The 15062-nt window shown below is 36.9% G+C and overlaps 1 protein-coding gene across 4 annotated transcripts; it reads left to right on the forward strand.

Moving 5' to 3' along the window:
• The first annotated feature begins 1924 nt into the window (after positions 1-1924).
• On the forward strand, positions 1925-15062 carry trip6 (thyroid hormone receptor interactor 6). Of its 4 annotated transcripts, none has more exons than XM_042512801.1 (11): positions 1925-1983; positions 2448-2493; positions 6750-6969; positions 7701-7804; positions 7946-8059; positions 8924-9514; positions 10253-10349; positions 10453-10622; positions 11391-11569; positions 12236-12356; positions 14437-15062. In XM_042512801.1, exons 3-11 carry the CDS (start codon positions 6759-6761, stop codon positions 14569-14571), a joined length of 1722 nt encoding a protein of 573 aa, XP_042368735.1. In that variant the 5' UTR covers positions 1925-1983; positions 2448-2493; positions 6750-6758; the 3' UTR covers positions 14572-15062. The 4 variants fall into 4 exon arrangements, with proteins under 4 accessions (XP_042368735.1, XP_042368739.1, XP_042368738.1 ...); XM_042512805.1 differs by having other exon boundaries at positions 10256-10349; XM_042512804.1 differs by having other exon boundaries at positions 1958-1983; positions 2448-2481.

The raw sequence follows: 15062 nt of genomic DNA on the forward strand, positions 1-15062 counted from the left end.
CCACCCAGGAGGTTCTACTGACAACCTTTTGTTATATTCCAAGGTTTCATCAAGAACCCACCCAGGGGATTCTGCTGAGATCCTTTTTTTATATTACAAGGCTTTCATCTAGAACCCACTCAGGAGGTTCGACCTCAAACCCTTTTTTATTTTCCAAGGGTTTCATCTAGAACCCGCCCAGGAGGTTTCACCAAAAAACACGTATATATTCTAAGGATATCATTTAGAACCCACAGAGGGCGGCTTTAAAATAGTAGTTTAATGCCTCACCCATAGAACTCTCTCCCACTAACCATGGTTCCAGTTCTCAATGGACCCTCTTACAGGCAACCATTGAAGAACCTGTTTTTCTAAAAGACAAATGGTTCCTATTAAAACCTCAGCACTTCAGGATGATCCCTCTTAGAACCTTTATTTCTAAGAGCTCAAAGACCTTTCTGCAAATGAAGAACAAACTTTTTTTTGGAGAAATTCGACAAGGAAATTAAACATTTCAGCGAGTATTTATCAGCTGTCACTCCTCGTCAGACAGAACAAAGGCGGGGGTTCCCCGTCTCTTGTGGTTTCCTGATTGCCTGGACAGAATTGTTTATGTGATAACGAACGGGCTCAAGTTTTGACTCCGGTGACTCCCCCGGTTGGTGCCAAAGATGTTGATGGCCTCTGCAACAATAACAGATCTGCTCGTCTTCCTGTGGTCGCCCCGTGGACATATAAGGACAAACGGAGCCGCTGGAGGAAGCAGGGATATCCCAGGGAGCCGCCTCGGCCGTTTGTCCGCTTATTGGCACAAATAGAAAAAAACATGAATGATAACGTTATGAAACCGTTTCTTTGGTGATTAGTTGTTGGCCTCCAACGTGATGCTGGGTGGAGTCGGAAGAGGAAGGAGAAAGAGGAGGAGGAGAGGGACAGTTGACCCAAATCTCATGAACTGAAAAATAATAAAGACCTCCATATTCACCGCTGCTCACAGGGCGGAAACCAGCTGAGAAAATATTAATGTGTATCCCCTAAAACCAAAAATACAATACCATTAAATATGATTAAAATCAAACTTTAACAGAAGTTAGTTAATGCTAAATAACAATATCAATATAGATTGGTAAAACAGCTTTTTTTAGTTTAGGTATTTTAAAAACCTAAAAAAAAAAAAGCAAATTGGTCCTTTGAGGAAATTTTACAAAAGAAAAATGTGTACATAATATATATTTTTTTTAATCTTTAACACTTTTTCTGATCATTTTTCTTTTTTCTTTCTTCCAATTTCCAGGTACAATTTTCTTGCTAATTTTGGAGCCATGTAAGGCATCAAATTTGCGAGGTCCAGTGCTGTTTGTCTTGATGCATTTTTTTTTGTTTGTTTCTATCTTCAGTTTTTAATACTCTGGTCTGTAAGAGATCAAGTTTCAGCCATATTTACCTTTTTGTTTAAATTTAGTTTTTACCTGATTATGATTATTTGGAATTTACATATATAATAACCAGTGCTGGAACAAGCAGATTTGATTCCCCTACATCAGCATGGCCCAAAAATTAGCAAGAAATTTACATGAAAATTAGCAGAAATAGGGGAAAAAGTATTTAAAAAAAACATGAGAAAATTGTGCTTAAAAGTGCTTAAGATTAAAAACAAAATCTATGTATAGGCCTACATATTTTTTTGTGATAGAAAATGACTGCAAAGTCATCCAGCTATATTTATTTATTTATTATTTTTGTTGTTTTAATATTTGTAAAGGTAAATAAAAGCACTATTTTTTTTTTTTTTACAGTTTTGGGATTTTCCTATCAAAGCTTGCAATATGCTGAAGTTTTGTAGTTTTATTTATTTTTTTAAATTCATGTGACACACACACACACACACACACGCACGCACGCACGCACGCGGGCGCGCACGCACTAATTACGCAGTTACGTCACACGTCGGGAATGCAGTGCGGAGCTGCTGCTGCTGCTACAGGCCTCAGGATCCGTCACAAAGTAGGTTAACGACGCTAAATCTGAGCCAAACTTATCCCGGGATAACTTTCACTGCCGTTTGAGCGTTTAGACCGACGTTAAGACCGTGTTTTGGGGCTCGTTTTTGGCGGTAGGTGTCGGTTATTTCATTGTTTCCTGCTCGGTTGTGTTGAAGTTAGCCCCGAGGCAAGGCACGAGCTCTGCGCGAGTTCAAAACAGGCTAACTAACAAGTAAACAAGCCTGTTATTAAAGTTAATTATCGCTAATTATCCTTCATTGCGGTTCGGTATATTACTAAAGTACCATGTTTTACACACACGTGACGCACAAAAGACAGATTTGGACGAAAAAAACACGAGCGTTTTTTTATTGTCTCATTCATTCGTAGGAGACGTTAATGTTGCTGTACGTGGCTAACGTTAAAATGACGTTAATGTGTTTTTAATGCGACGTTTTTGATTTTTTTGTTGTTCCTGTTTTATAGATGAGACTGAAGGGAAGAGGACAGTCACTGTAAGGTACTGTAAAAGGTAGGACATGCTAATATGCTGCTAATTTTGCTTAAAATGCTGTTTGCTGATTTGGTTTTTATTCAGTTTTATTTAAGCCATAATGTCTTTTTGTTGTTTTGTTTAACCGAACAGGCACACGTAGCTACATTTAAGCTACATTGTGTCAAATATTTTAAGCTAACGGGGCATCTAGCCTTCAAAATAAAACCCTTCACAACCTTAATTGTCATATAACAAGAAAATATTGTTTATAACAGAAAATAGGAGTAAATGGGGATAACATAAATCAACTTTGAATGTGCTGCCACCTAATTTGACTGTATTTTTGGCTAGTTATTCATGTTGTTGAAACGCCAAACCTTTATTTTGAAGTTAAAAACGCCGGATGCTGTCTTTATAAAAAAAAAAAGAGGAACCGATTTTTTTTTATTAACAGTTTTGAAAACGGTACATTTAGTTGTTGATGTAGCAGTATTTATGACTTTATTATTATTATTAATATATTCGGAATGATAAATATATGCACTTTTTTGTGTTTAACTGAAAATAGGAGCAATGGGGACAACTTGAATCATGTCTGAGTTAGTAACCACTTATTTCACTTACTTTTACTTTTCTTTTTAAATTAAAAATGCTGAATGTCATTTTTTTATGACAAAACAGACAACAGTCCAATCATCCAAGTTTAAAAAGGAAAAAAACCCAAAAAGGAATAGAAAAGCTATATTTAGTCAGAGGATTCAGGAAAGAAAGTTGCATAATTTTTTTAATCTTGAGACTCTTTTGTTTATTAAGCTAAATGACTTGAGGAGAGCTTAATCTTGGAGGAAAGATACAAACATAGGTGGTGACTAAATTATTTCCATCATTTTACAAGCTGCTACGCCTCCTTTTGCATTCCAACAGGAGGTCCAGCTGAGATAATAGATGCTTTTAAATCCCATAAAAAAATAAAAAGCAATTGGCTTTAAACACACACAGTGATTAAACCGTTGAGATTAATTTCCCGGCTCAGCCGTCCTCGGATTTGAGTGTGTGCTCATCCGGATTCAGAGGCTTAAATCAGGTCGCTTGTGGAGGTTTTTGGTCACTCTTTCCTCCACGTGTTCATCGTTAGTCAGGGGCGTTTTTAGGATTTGAGGACATTGGGGGCTTAGCCCAGACTTCTGTAGGTGTCCAGAGGGATCTGCCTTTTTTAAGGAACAAGCTCTGTTTTGGTGCTTTTTTAAAATGCATTCTGGTACCTTATTTACCCTGAAAACTTTATTTTAACTTTAATTATGAATTGTGATGTTAAACGACTAGCAGCTGTTAGTTATTACTGAGTAGAAACAGAATACTTACAAATACTAGCATAAAAAATGTATTGACTAAAATTGGAAAAATACTCTGTATTTTTGTGAAAAGCAGCAGAATCAATACATTTTGTCAACTACCTGCGACCTTGTTTTTACAGTTTCTGGCTATAAAAATGTTGTTATCTGTGCAATTTTCATTTTGAAGGACCCACAGATTTGGAAGGCATGTATTGTTATGTTAAAAAAAACAAAGATGATTTTTATTCTTTTAAGTTAACTTTTTGGGGTTTTTTTTACCCCTATAAAAATTAGGTGATATTTAAAAACATATATATATATATATAGGTTTGGGTGACTTTTTTTTCTTTTTTCATATTTTTTTGAAAAACATACCTTCCAAATCCACAGTGCACCCAAAATAAAAATCACAAAAATACAGCCAATTATTAAAGCCAGCAACTGTCAAAACAGAAATTATTGTTTGACTGTCAAATTTCCAGTGACCTTTTAGTAGTCCACTTGCATGATTTATGAGTAACTATAAAGCCCCATGAATAGAAATAATAAAATAACACAAGTCACAAATAAACCAAAAAGCTTAAATGCTGTTTATTTCTGTGTCTACATCATCTTCTCATCCATCAGTGTAATCCTCTTACCAACAAGGATTTATGACGACCTGCATTCAATCAGTCTGGGCTGTTAATTTCTCCACTCTGACAATACCCGCTTGTTTTGGCTGGACCCTGCGTTTGCGATCCATTTAGGCATAATGTCAATTGCACGGTGGCTTTCCGGAAAAGGAATGATATTTAATTTATAAAATAGAGAGAATTGTGTTGTTCTTTGTGTCATTAAAGCATTTGTTTGTCTGTTTTCCCCCAATAAAATGGTTAAAATTAATTATCATGAAAGTGAGCTGCTCTTACTCATTTGAAGAAAAAATGTGACTTGCTTTCTATCTTTAATGGGCTTGTTTGCAGTGAATTTGGGGTTTTCATGACTGACTTATCCACAGTCAGTGTAATACATACAGTAACTGTTTGATTTGCCCAAAATTTGTAAAAGATCACAAGAGAATGCAAATGAAAAGTTGCTTAAAAAATAAATAAATAAGAGAAAAAAAGAGATAATCATTAGGAAATTATCAAATAACTAGAAAAAAGAAAAACATTATATATCAAAATAGATTTTGTTTATTTAAAAAAATATTTTTTGTAGGTTTTGTTTTCTTATTTTTGCTGTTTTTTTGGACGTATTATTATGGTACAATTTTTAGAAAAAATACATTTCTGCATTTAGTTCTTTTGTACTTGATTAGTTTTTGTTTTTATTTTACATCACTAGTTTTTCCTGAATTGATTTTACTTAAATAAAACTTTCAATGCAAGACTTTTACTTGTAAGTACAGTGTGGAATTAGTACTTTGCTAGTTGACTGACATCTTCATGTAATAAATTTTCTGTGGATAAGTAGTCCTTATAAACCCACTTAAAAAAAAATCTGAATTATCCTTTTAATGATGGCTCTCAGGTGCAAGTCAGCACTTTGTCGCCTCAGCTGTGTGTTATTTATCCCACAGAGAATACATAATATATTGTTATGAGCCAGGTGTTCCCGTGTATACAGACACATATCATTACACAACATTTCCTGCCCTGTTTTTGTCCCCGTTTCATTTTGGAAATCATTGATACCAGCGTGTAAACACCCAGAGACAATAACCATTGTGGCGGATAACAGATTTGCACCTGTTTGTGTATTTTGCGTACGAGTTTGTGTGCTGGAAAGCGTTTTGCATGAAGTGTTTATCTCAGAGTGGACGGACACACACTCGTACACGTTTTAGGCCAATGTGCTGCTGGAAATCCCCGAGTCTTTCAGAATGGCTTCTGTCTTCCTGCTCCTCATCTAGGAGGCTATTGTTCGGTCTGTGTGTCCCCGTTGCCATAGGAAACCAAGTCTGAAGCATCCCATAGTTTCCACTGGTTACATATGACATAAACACAAACAGCCACAGCTGTGCTCATCTAAATTATGGATAAATGCTGAAAATTATGCAGACCCACTGTTGGGCGAAGCAAAGTTAATATTGTGTGGCACTGATTTGCATTCAGAATACCAAAATAAAACATATTAAGATATAAACTATTACATAAACATTTTCCCCTTTTTTTTTCTCTGTGCTGGCAATATCTGTGGCTGGAGGAAATATATTTTCAGGTCGTTCGTCCGTACTGTTTTTCTGAATCTAATATCAAGAACCCCTTGATGAAATTTATAAAACTTAGGCACAAACATCCACTGGGTCTCAGTTATTTACTTATTAGATTTTGGTGGTCAAAGGTCACTGTGACCTTGTCTGTGTCATTCTTGTAAACAAGAAATGTCATCATTTTTGGGGAATTTTTAAATATTTGGCACAAACGTCCACTTTCAGTCAAGCATGAACTTATTAGATTTTAGTGGTCAAAGGTGAGGTAGTTTCTGTCTCTACAACACCTAGAAGACCTTTAGGGATTTTCCCCAAATTTGGCACAAACGTCCACTTGGGCTAGGCAATTTTCTTTTTAGATTTCTGTGGTCATCTGTCTTTGAACTCTTATGTCTCATTGTTGTGAATGCGAAATTTCAAGAACACCTTGTGGGAATTTCTTCAAATTTTGCACAAACGTCCACTGATACTTAACAGTGAACTGGCTGGATTTTGGTGGTCAAAGGTCGCTGGAAACTTGCATCTGTCTCATTCTAATGAATACAATATCTCAAGAGGGCCTTGAGGGAGTTTTTTTCTTAAATTTGGCACAAACGTCCACTTTCGTTCGAAAATGAACTGATGAGACCTTGGTGATCAAAGGTCACTGTGACTTCACAAAACACGTTTTTGCCCATAACTTAAGAATTCATGCACTTATAATGACAAAATTTGACACAAATGTAGTATGCAGTAATTCTACTTTCTCTTTTTGATCTCAGAAGCCTGCCATGTCCGGTCCCACCTGGCTTCCACCGAGGACTCTGGACAGCCCTGAGCGAGCCGTCCCCCAGATGTCTCACTCTGCCGGATCAGCCATCTACAGGGCCCCCAACAAGAAGGGGACATCTGACTTTCGGCCAAAATACGGCCCCTATGACCAGAACGGAGGAGGAGGAGGAGGGGGGATGGCCAACAGGTACATGGCTACCGGACCCACAGGTGAGAAAAAGTCAATTACTGGTGTCAGCATTTTTTATTTACTTTTTAAATTTCTCTGAAATAAAATGTGTCTCGCTTTTGGTCAGTTTTACTTTAATGTATCCAAACTTGAATATAATTTTCCTCATTACAGTTAAAAGTGTGTGTTTAGACTCATTAGTCATTAATTTTAGTTTTAGTGTGTATTTACGAGTGTTTTCATGATTTTCTCCTTATTTCCAAGCCCTCAGTATATCCAGTCTGTAGACCAGAACCCCAAAGTGAGTTTTCTTAAAGTGCTGTATTTATTCTTTGGGCAAAAAACAAAATTATTTAATTATTTAACCAAATTATTTAAAAACAATAGAAGAGCATCTAAAAAAAAACTTGCAAATTATTTTTAAAATATATGCAGGTTATTAAAAAAAATCAAAATTAATTAAGAAAAAGGAAATACACTCCCTAAACTCAAAATTATTTTTTAAAAAAAGGACATAATGACTTAAATGTCAAAATAGTTAGCAATTAATTTTCTTTCAGTCAGCTGATTCATTAATCAACCAATAATTTTATCCGTACTTTTATAAACTGTTTGACAATTTAATTTGCCAAAATTGTGTCTGTACTAGATTTCCTCAAAGTCCTTGAGCACAGTGAAGGAAATAGCTACCTAATTATTTGGGTTTTTTAAGAATCTGGAAGGTTTTTTTGACTTGAAATATATTTTTTGATGTCTTTTCTCTGACCTAAAGGTGGGCCAATTCATCATTCGTCAAGCGATCACTACTATCCCCCTCCCCACGGTCCCAAAGAAGACCGCACCTGGAGCCCTCACATGGACAGCTACGAGCTGATGGTGGGAGCAATTTTCTGCAGCTTCAGTGATAATAAAAAACATCTTGAGTTGTGTTTATGTTCCTATATTTTGACCTCTCCAAGCTGCCAATTTTAACGTTATGTTTGTATTAACATTCTTCGTTTGTTGTCGTGTTTTTAGCACCGTGGACCCGAAAAGCCAGCGAGCTATCACTCCAAAATCGATGCAGAGATTGACTCCCTCACCAGTATGCTGGCTGATCTGGACAGCCACCCACAGGACTCCAGCGCACAAGTAAGAACATACACTTTGCTGAAAGTATCAGGGTTCCTGCGGTCATGGAAAACCACGAGAAGCTGTGGAATTTGCAATTAGGAATTTCCAGGCATGGAAAAGTGTAGGAAAACTAAATTAAGCATCAAAGTTTTGGAAAAGGCCTGGAGTTTTTCTTCACAAACCTGTATAATAACACATAATGTTTTTAAGGACTGTTGGAAATTTGAAAATCCAACAACAAAACAAGAATTTATTGCAGAGAAGGGGCCCTATTTAAAAAAAAAAAAGAAAAGAAAAGAAAACAGGCCCTGGGGTTTTGAAAGGCACATTTTCTAAAAAAAAAAAAAAAAAAATCACACAACAAAAGCATTTTTTAATGTTTTTTAATAACACATTAAATTACCAAAAGTTTTAAAAGACAAAACAAATATCAAAAATGTTTAAAACAATCTCGGTTTGGTCTCGTAAAATTTTATTATGGTTCCTTGAAAAGTCATTCAAATTCAGATTCAGAAATCTTTATTGTCTGTCCTGACAGGAAATCGTCTGAAACTTTTCTCCACAAAACAAAACAAACCCAAACAATAAACATAAAGAATGTGTTTAAAAAAAAACCAGAATAGAAACCTAATGCAAAAATGTAGACTGAATAAAAATAACAATATTCTCCTGTGTGCAAAATGTCATAGTGTTTATGTGGACGCAGTTATCGTAATCTTTTATTTAAGGTGTTTATGTCAGTTGGAATAAATTCGTTTCTATAAGTGTTTTTCTTAGGGGACTTTATGGAATTAAGTTTAGTCCATGAATGTGTGCTGAAAAACCTATTTTAAAAATATTTTATTATTTTTCATAATTTGGTTGATTTTCGTTCCCTCACAGCTGTACGACAACGTGCCTTACAACAAGTACCTCTCAGGGGATCACTACAAGCCCGCGCACCAGAGCGCAGCCCCTCCTCAGGGTCGACCATCCATGGGCTACCCCCCTCACCCCCAGAGCCAGTACCACCCGGCGCCGCCGTACCCCAGCGAGCACCAGTCCCCCCAGTACTCCACCTCCCACCAGCAGGACTACTACTCCAGCTCGACCCCCAAGCCCTACCCTCAGCCCGTCCCGGCCTCCTACACCACCGCCTCCACGCCCACCGGGCCACGGTTCAGCGTCCAGGTCAAGACGGCGCAGCCCGTCACCTACTCCCAGACAGGGAGACAAGCTGAGCAGGCGTACACCCCACCCCCTCCTCGCCAGCACGTGTCACGCCCCCCGCCCCAGACTCAGACAAGTCCGCAGGGCTGGTACCCTCCTCATCCCGGCCCACAAGCTCAGGAGATGCACTCTGAGGCGGCCTACAAGGGGGGCGGCTCAGGACCTGGAGGAAGAGTGAACCAGGTCCCGCTGTCCAAGAGAGGGATGGAGAATAATCAAACGGGGTCCGGGGCCGCGCAGAGTCCTGCTTATCAGTCCAGCAAGGTGAGGGACACGTCTATAGATGAAGATTAAAGGAATACTTCACGCCAGAAAAGATCGTCTATATGTCCGTTACTCACCGCTGTGCGATATGACATGATATATTGTCTGATGACAGAAAAAAAAGTTATTTTTTTTTATTATGCTCTATTTTTTATTTCGTTTACGTTATCTGATGCGATGTCTGCGTGGTCGAGGGGGCGTCCACGCAACGTACCAAAACAAACAAACATGGAGGAGCTGGAAAGCAATACTGACTGTTACTATGAAAGTGTTTTATTTTTACTTTATACTCTAGTTTATTTAATATTATAACAGCATTTTATCCAACTTTACTATGATAGTAGTTTATGTAACTTTTTTATTGCATCATCTACCTAATTAATAACTGCATTTCATTTAATAATTTTGTATTTTAGAAGAATATTTTCACTGTAAGACAGCGACATGAAAAACACTTGACTCCATCTGATCCCTTAATGTGCTAAATAAAAACACAGGAATGTTACATGTATACACACAAGCAGCTGTACAGAGAAATACATCTTTTTTAAAAAGTAAATTTTGATTTAAATCATATCTATTAAAAAGATTTAAGTAAACAAAATTGTGATTCTCACTACAAACCTAAAATTCCTAAATATTAAATTAACCTTGCAGTGAAAGAAGTTGGTTATAAAAGAGATGATTTCAGGTCTTTTCTTGTTTCACATGTGATTCGTGTCTCGTCTTTTCTTCCAGCAGAGCATAGCGACAAGCAGACCCGAGGAAGAGCTGGATCGACTCACCAAGAAGCTGGTATATGATATGAACCACCCCCCCGTCGAGGACTATTTCGGTACGGTTGCTGCTCGTTACATTAATGACATCTGACACAGCAGAACATGCATTCTGACATTTAAAATTAAACAAACTCAGATATGTGACACTCTGATTTTCAGGCCGCTGCGCCCGCTGCGGGGACAACGTGGTCGGCGATGGCAGCGGCTGCATCGCCATGGAGCAGGTGTTCCACGTGGAGTGTTTTACATGCATCACCTGCCACGCCCGTCTCCGGGGGCAACCGTTCTACGCCCTCGACAAGAAGAGTTACTGCGAGAGTTGTTACATTGTGAGTAAAGACAACGGCTGGGCGTGTATTTAAGGCACAAAAATAAAATGTCCCCCTAAAAAATCAGTGTATGCTATATTTCGAATATTTAAACACTTTTACACCTGAGCAAATTAGCTTTAGTCCTTTAAAAAACACAGAAAGCAGACGATGAACAGCTTGACAAGAAATTATCCCCAAATTAAACATTAAAAGTAAAAAAAGTACCTGAAAAATGCAACAAAAAAAAATTATTATTTTTTTTTTTGTGTGTAGTTTAAAATATATACATTTTTTTTAATTTTAAGAATAAAAAATAAATATATAAAATGTATTTTTCTGTCAGATATTCCATATTTTTTAAATCATATTTATTAACAATTTCTCATGTTTTGGGGTTTTTTTTTGTTTTGTTTTTTTAAAGAAATCAAACCACTTTTCGTAGGGTTTCAGAAGTTCTTCCCTTTGCTAATAAAGGCAATATTAGTGCATCTATGCATGTCTTTCTAATTGTGGTAAAACCTGTTAAAGATTAAACTTTTTCTCATTGCCAGTAGACCAGGGTTGTGCACACAGCTCTGCAGCAGTCGAGTATTATTTTTTTACCGGTGTGTCACATTTTGTATCACAAACGTGCCAGAAAAAAAAGAAAAATCCAAACCATCCCTTTAATCAAAACACTATCCCTTGCAGTTGTTGCTACATATTTATATTTCTATATTTCCTGGTTTGTTCTGTTTTTCTGTCGCTCCTCCTCTGATCCAAACACGTTTCCACTTTTCTCATCAGAGTACATTAGAGCGCTGTTCAAAGTGCTCCAAACCCATCCTGGACCGGATCCTGCGGGCCATGGGGAAGGCCTACCACCCTCGCTGCTTCACGTGTGTGGTGTGTAACTGCTGCTTGGACGGGGTGCCCTTCACCGTGGACGCGACCTCTCAGATACACTGCATAGATGACTTTCATAGGTACGTTAAAGACTTTTTTTGTTTTTTGTTTTTTTTTTTAGAGAATAAAGAGAGAATAAATTAGTTAGATAAGATAACATAAAAAAAGAGAAAAATGGCCCAAATAAAGAGAAAATAAAGTAGTTAAATAAAATAACAGAAAAAGTGAAAAAATTAGTTCAAGTCAAAAATTAGTTATGTAAAATAACAAAGAAAAAAGTGGAAAAAATGTCCAAAATAAATATTGAATAAATAAATTTTTAAAAAATAACATAGAAAAAAGGTGGAAAAATGTCCCAAATAAAGAGAGAATAAATTATTTAAATAAAATAACAGAAAAAAGTGAACTTGTGTTACTTGTGACTTGTTTTTTTGTTTACACAGAAAAACATTAAAATTTCCAAATGAATATTATCGTGTGCCTTCCTCAGTGGCCACATTTCAGAGGCATTAATTGCTGGTGCCAAACAAAACTTTGCACACGTAAAGTCTTCTTTTTTGCATATTTTATAAAGTCAATTCATCTTGATCATAAATTGGTGAATTTATCTTGTAATTTGAGGAAACATTTCAGTTTCTCACCAGTGTTTATTTGATGAAGTAATTTCAAGGCTTTAAAAAACACAATGATGTTACTCTCACTTTCAGGCACTGACTGTAAATGCTGTCGCTTGTTCTCTGACACAGGAAGTACGCTCCTCGCTGTTCGGTTTGTGGCGAGCCCATCATGCCTGAACAGGGCCAGGAGGAGACGGTGAGGATCGTAGCTCTGGACCGCAGCTTCCACGTTAACTGTTACGTCTGTGAGGTGAGTCGACTGGACGAGGTAATACAAACTACAAAATACTAAATAAATATATTTGACATGTTTGAGAGTTTCAAGTAAATACAAGTTTTCATTGAAGAGTAAAGGACTAAAAAGCATCAATTTTAGGGCAGTTTTTGTGCCCATTAAATAAAAGTCCTGCACCTCTATTGAAACTAACAGGTCTTTAATGCAGTGTAACTGTTATAATGCCATAAATCATAACCAAAAGAAGATTTTCCAAGTGCCCAAAAGTGTTACCAATATTGGAAAGAAACTTTAAAGCATCAGGCTTTAAAGTCAAAATTGACATAGCGGCCAAATCGTTAAATTACATGTTCAGGATCCATAGCATGATGTCGTGGCGTCAAAAAATACTTTTTCCTTTTGCGGGGTTTCCCACACAATTATTTATTTGTAGTGGCCTGTCATGATTAAAACATCTGCTGCCACATTTAGATTTTTTATTTCTGGAGGTGGACAATCATCACGAGTGTTGTTGTAATATATATATACACCGGTTATTTGTTGCACCACACTCTCGGAGCGTGGAGCGTATTCTGGGCACAGACGGAGCAGCACAACGTCAGGCGCAAGTGTTCCTTGCGCTCTGGGTGTAAAAGTTTGCTTTCACTCACAAACAGCTGCTTCTCTCAATCATTCGATCTGGTCTTATCAGCTGTGATCAATTATTTATTTGCAATTTTATTAATGTTTTCTAAATATAATCTTTTGGTATGCGAATACATGTGCACACTTGTTTGTCATTTACACAGCTACCCACCCAAACCCTCCCATCCAGTTTATACAAATGTCAAAATAAGGAGGATAAATAAATGATAAATAAATAAAAATACATTTAAAAATTAAAAATAAAAATAAACTAGACAATTAGAGGTAACCAGTCTTGGCGTGTGCATGTTCAGTACATGTTAACGCCATCTCAGATGGTGAGGGTCGTCTGCGAAACTTCTGCAGTTTGTTGAAGTTTTGCCTTCAGTCTTGTCACATAACTGTTGGTCTCAGCTGAGTCATGACTTCCCTGAGGAGCACGGTGTTTAATGTTTTTTAAAACATCTGGTAAAAGCAAATAGCTAACTTTGGTTTCTAAATAATGCACATAATCGTGATTCTGGTGATATTTAAGTATTTTATGGCCACGTTCATAACACTTCATGTGTTCAAGGACTGTTGGAAATCCAACAGTGATTTTAGGTTTTTACAGTTTCCGACAAGTTTTTGGAGATTTTTAAGAAGAAAACATCTTTAAATCCTGCTGTTGGGTTTTGATGTAAAAGTGTAACACCAATTGCAACTCTTTTTTTTTTTTTTTAATATAGTTTTTACACATTTAGAAGGCTATCACAGGAGCTGCATCTTCATTATTGCAGTTACCATTGACCTTTGAACTTCACACAACTGACTAAAAGGGTCTCTGCAGCTCTTTAAAAGTACTTAGGTATTTTAAAAAGTTAATAACACATTAATTTATGCAACATGTGTGCAAAAATCCCAAACTTTTTTGGAAAAATTAGTATTTAACTACCATATTTAATCCAAATTCCCTACAGTAAAAGCTAAAGTGGTTTAGAGATAGATACTTCATTCATTTTTTGTATCCAATAGCTCATAAAATCTCTAAATCACATAAAATCTACATTAAAAACCACAACAATAATAAATAATAACGTTATTTATATAGCACCTTTAAAAACAGAGTTTTCAAAGTCCTTTGACAATCAAAGCAAAGCAGAAATGGGATAAATAGACGGCGACACAACAGTGAAAAGTCAAAACAGTCCTACTGAACACAAGCATAGAGTTAGGAAAAAAGATTTTTTAAAAAAAGGACAAATAATGCAAGATGCAGGACGCATAATGTCAGCATAAAATAATACAAAGAAATTAAAAAACAATAACTAAAAGGAAATAAAATATAAATTAAAAAGGGAAAAATAAATTCAAAGGACTTAATTAATTTAGAGAGTGCGTCTAATTTGCTGGTTTTGTTACTTTTTACATATATATTTATGGGAAGAGTCCACGTGAGAGCGCCGAGCTAAAAACTGACTGTGTCCATCAGGAATGTGGTCTCCTGCTGTCCTCTGAAGGGGAGGGTCGAGGCTGTTACCCGCTGGACGGCCACATCATCTTGTGTAAGAGCTGCAGCGCTCGCCGCATCCAGGACCTCTCGGCCAAAATCTCCACTGACTGCTAACAAACCTCTCTCCCCGCTCCGCCCTCTCACTCTCTCCACGCTCACAGCATTCACACTTTATCGATGGCGCAGACAGGAAATGCCGCTTCGCTCAGAGGTGCTTTTTTTTGCTTTTTTTTTCGTGGTTGCTCTGAGTTGACATAAACGTTGCAATAGTTCCCTCTGTTGGTATCCAGCTGTAATTCATCTGCAGAGACGGAGCAGACACCTCATTAGTTTCCTTTCGTTCACGGTTTACTCCATTTTCCTTGTTTTGGTACTCAGCTGCCACGTTTTTCATGTTTAGTTCAGTGTGAGAGTGACCTGACCTGCAGGCAGTTTGGGCTACACTTCATCGGTACTGCTCAACTATTAACGCACACATTATTATTACTGTCGAAGACAAATAAAGGAATACTTTATGGAGCCAGATCAAGGACAAAAGGGTGTGTTCTTAAAAATGTAAAAATAATAATAATGATAATTTTAAACTGAAAGTTCAGGTTTTGATG

Source organism: Plectropomus leopardus, chromosome 23 (assembly GCF_008729295.1).
Source record: "Plectropomus leopardus isolate mb chromosome 23, YSFRI_Pleo_2.0, whole genome shotgun sequence".
Classification (NCBI taxonomy): domain Eukaryota; kingdom Metazoa; phylum Chordata; class Actinopteri; order Perciformes; family Serranidae; genus Plectropomus; species Plectropomus leopardus.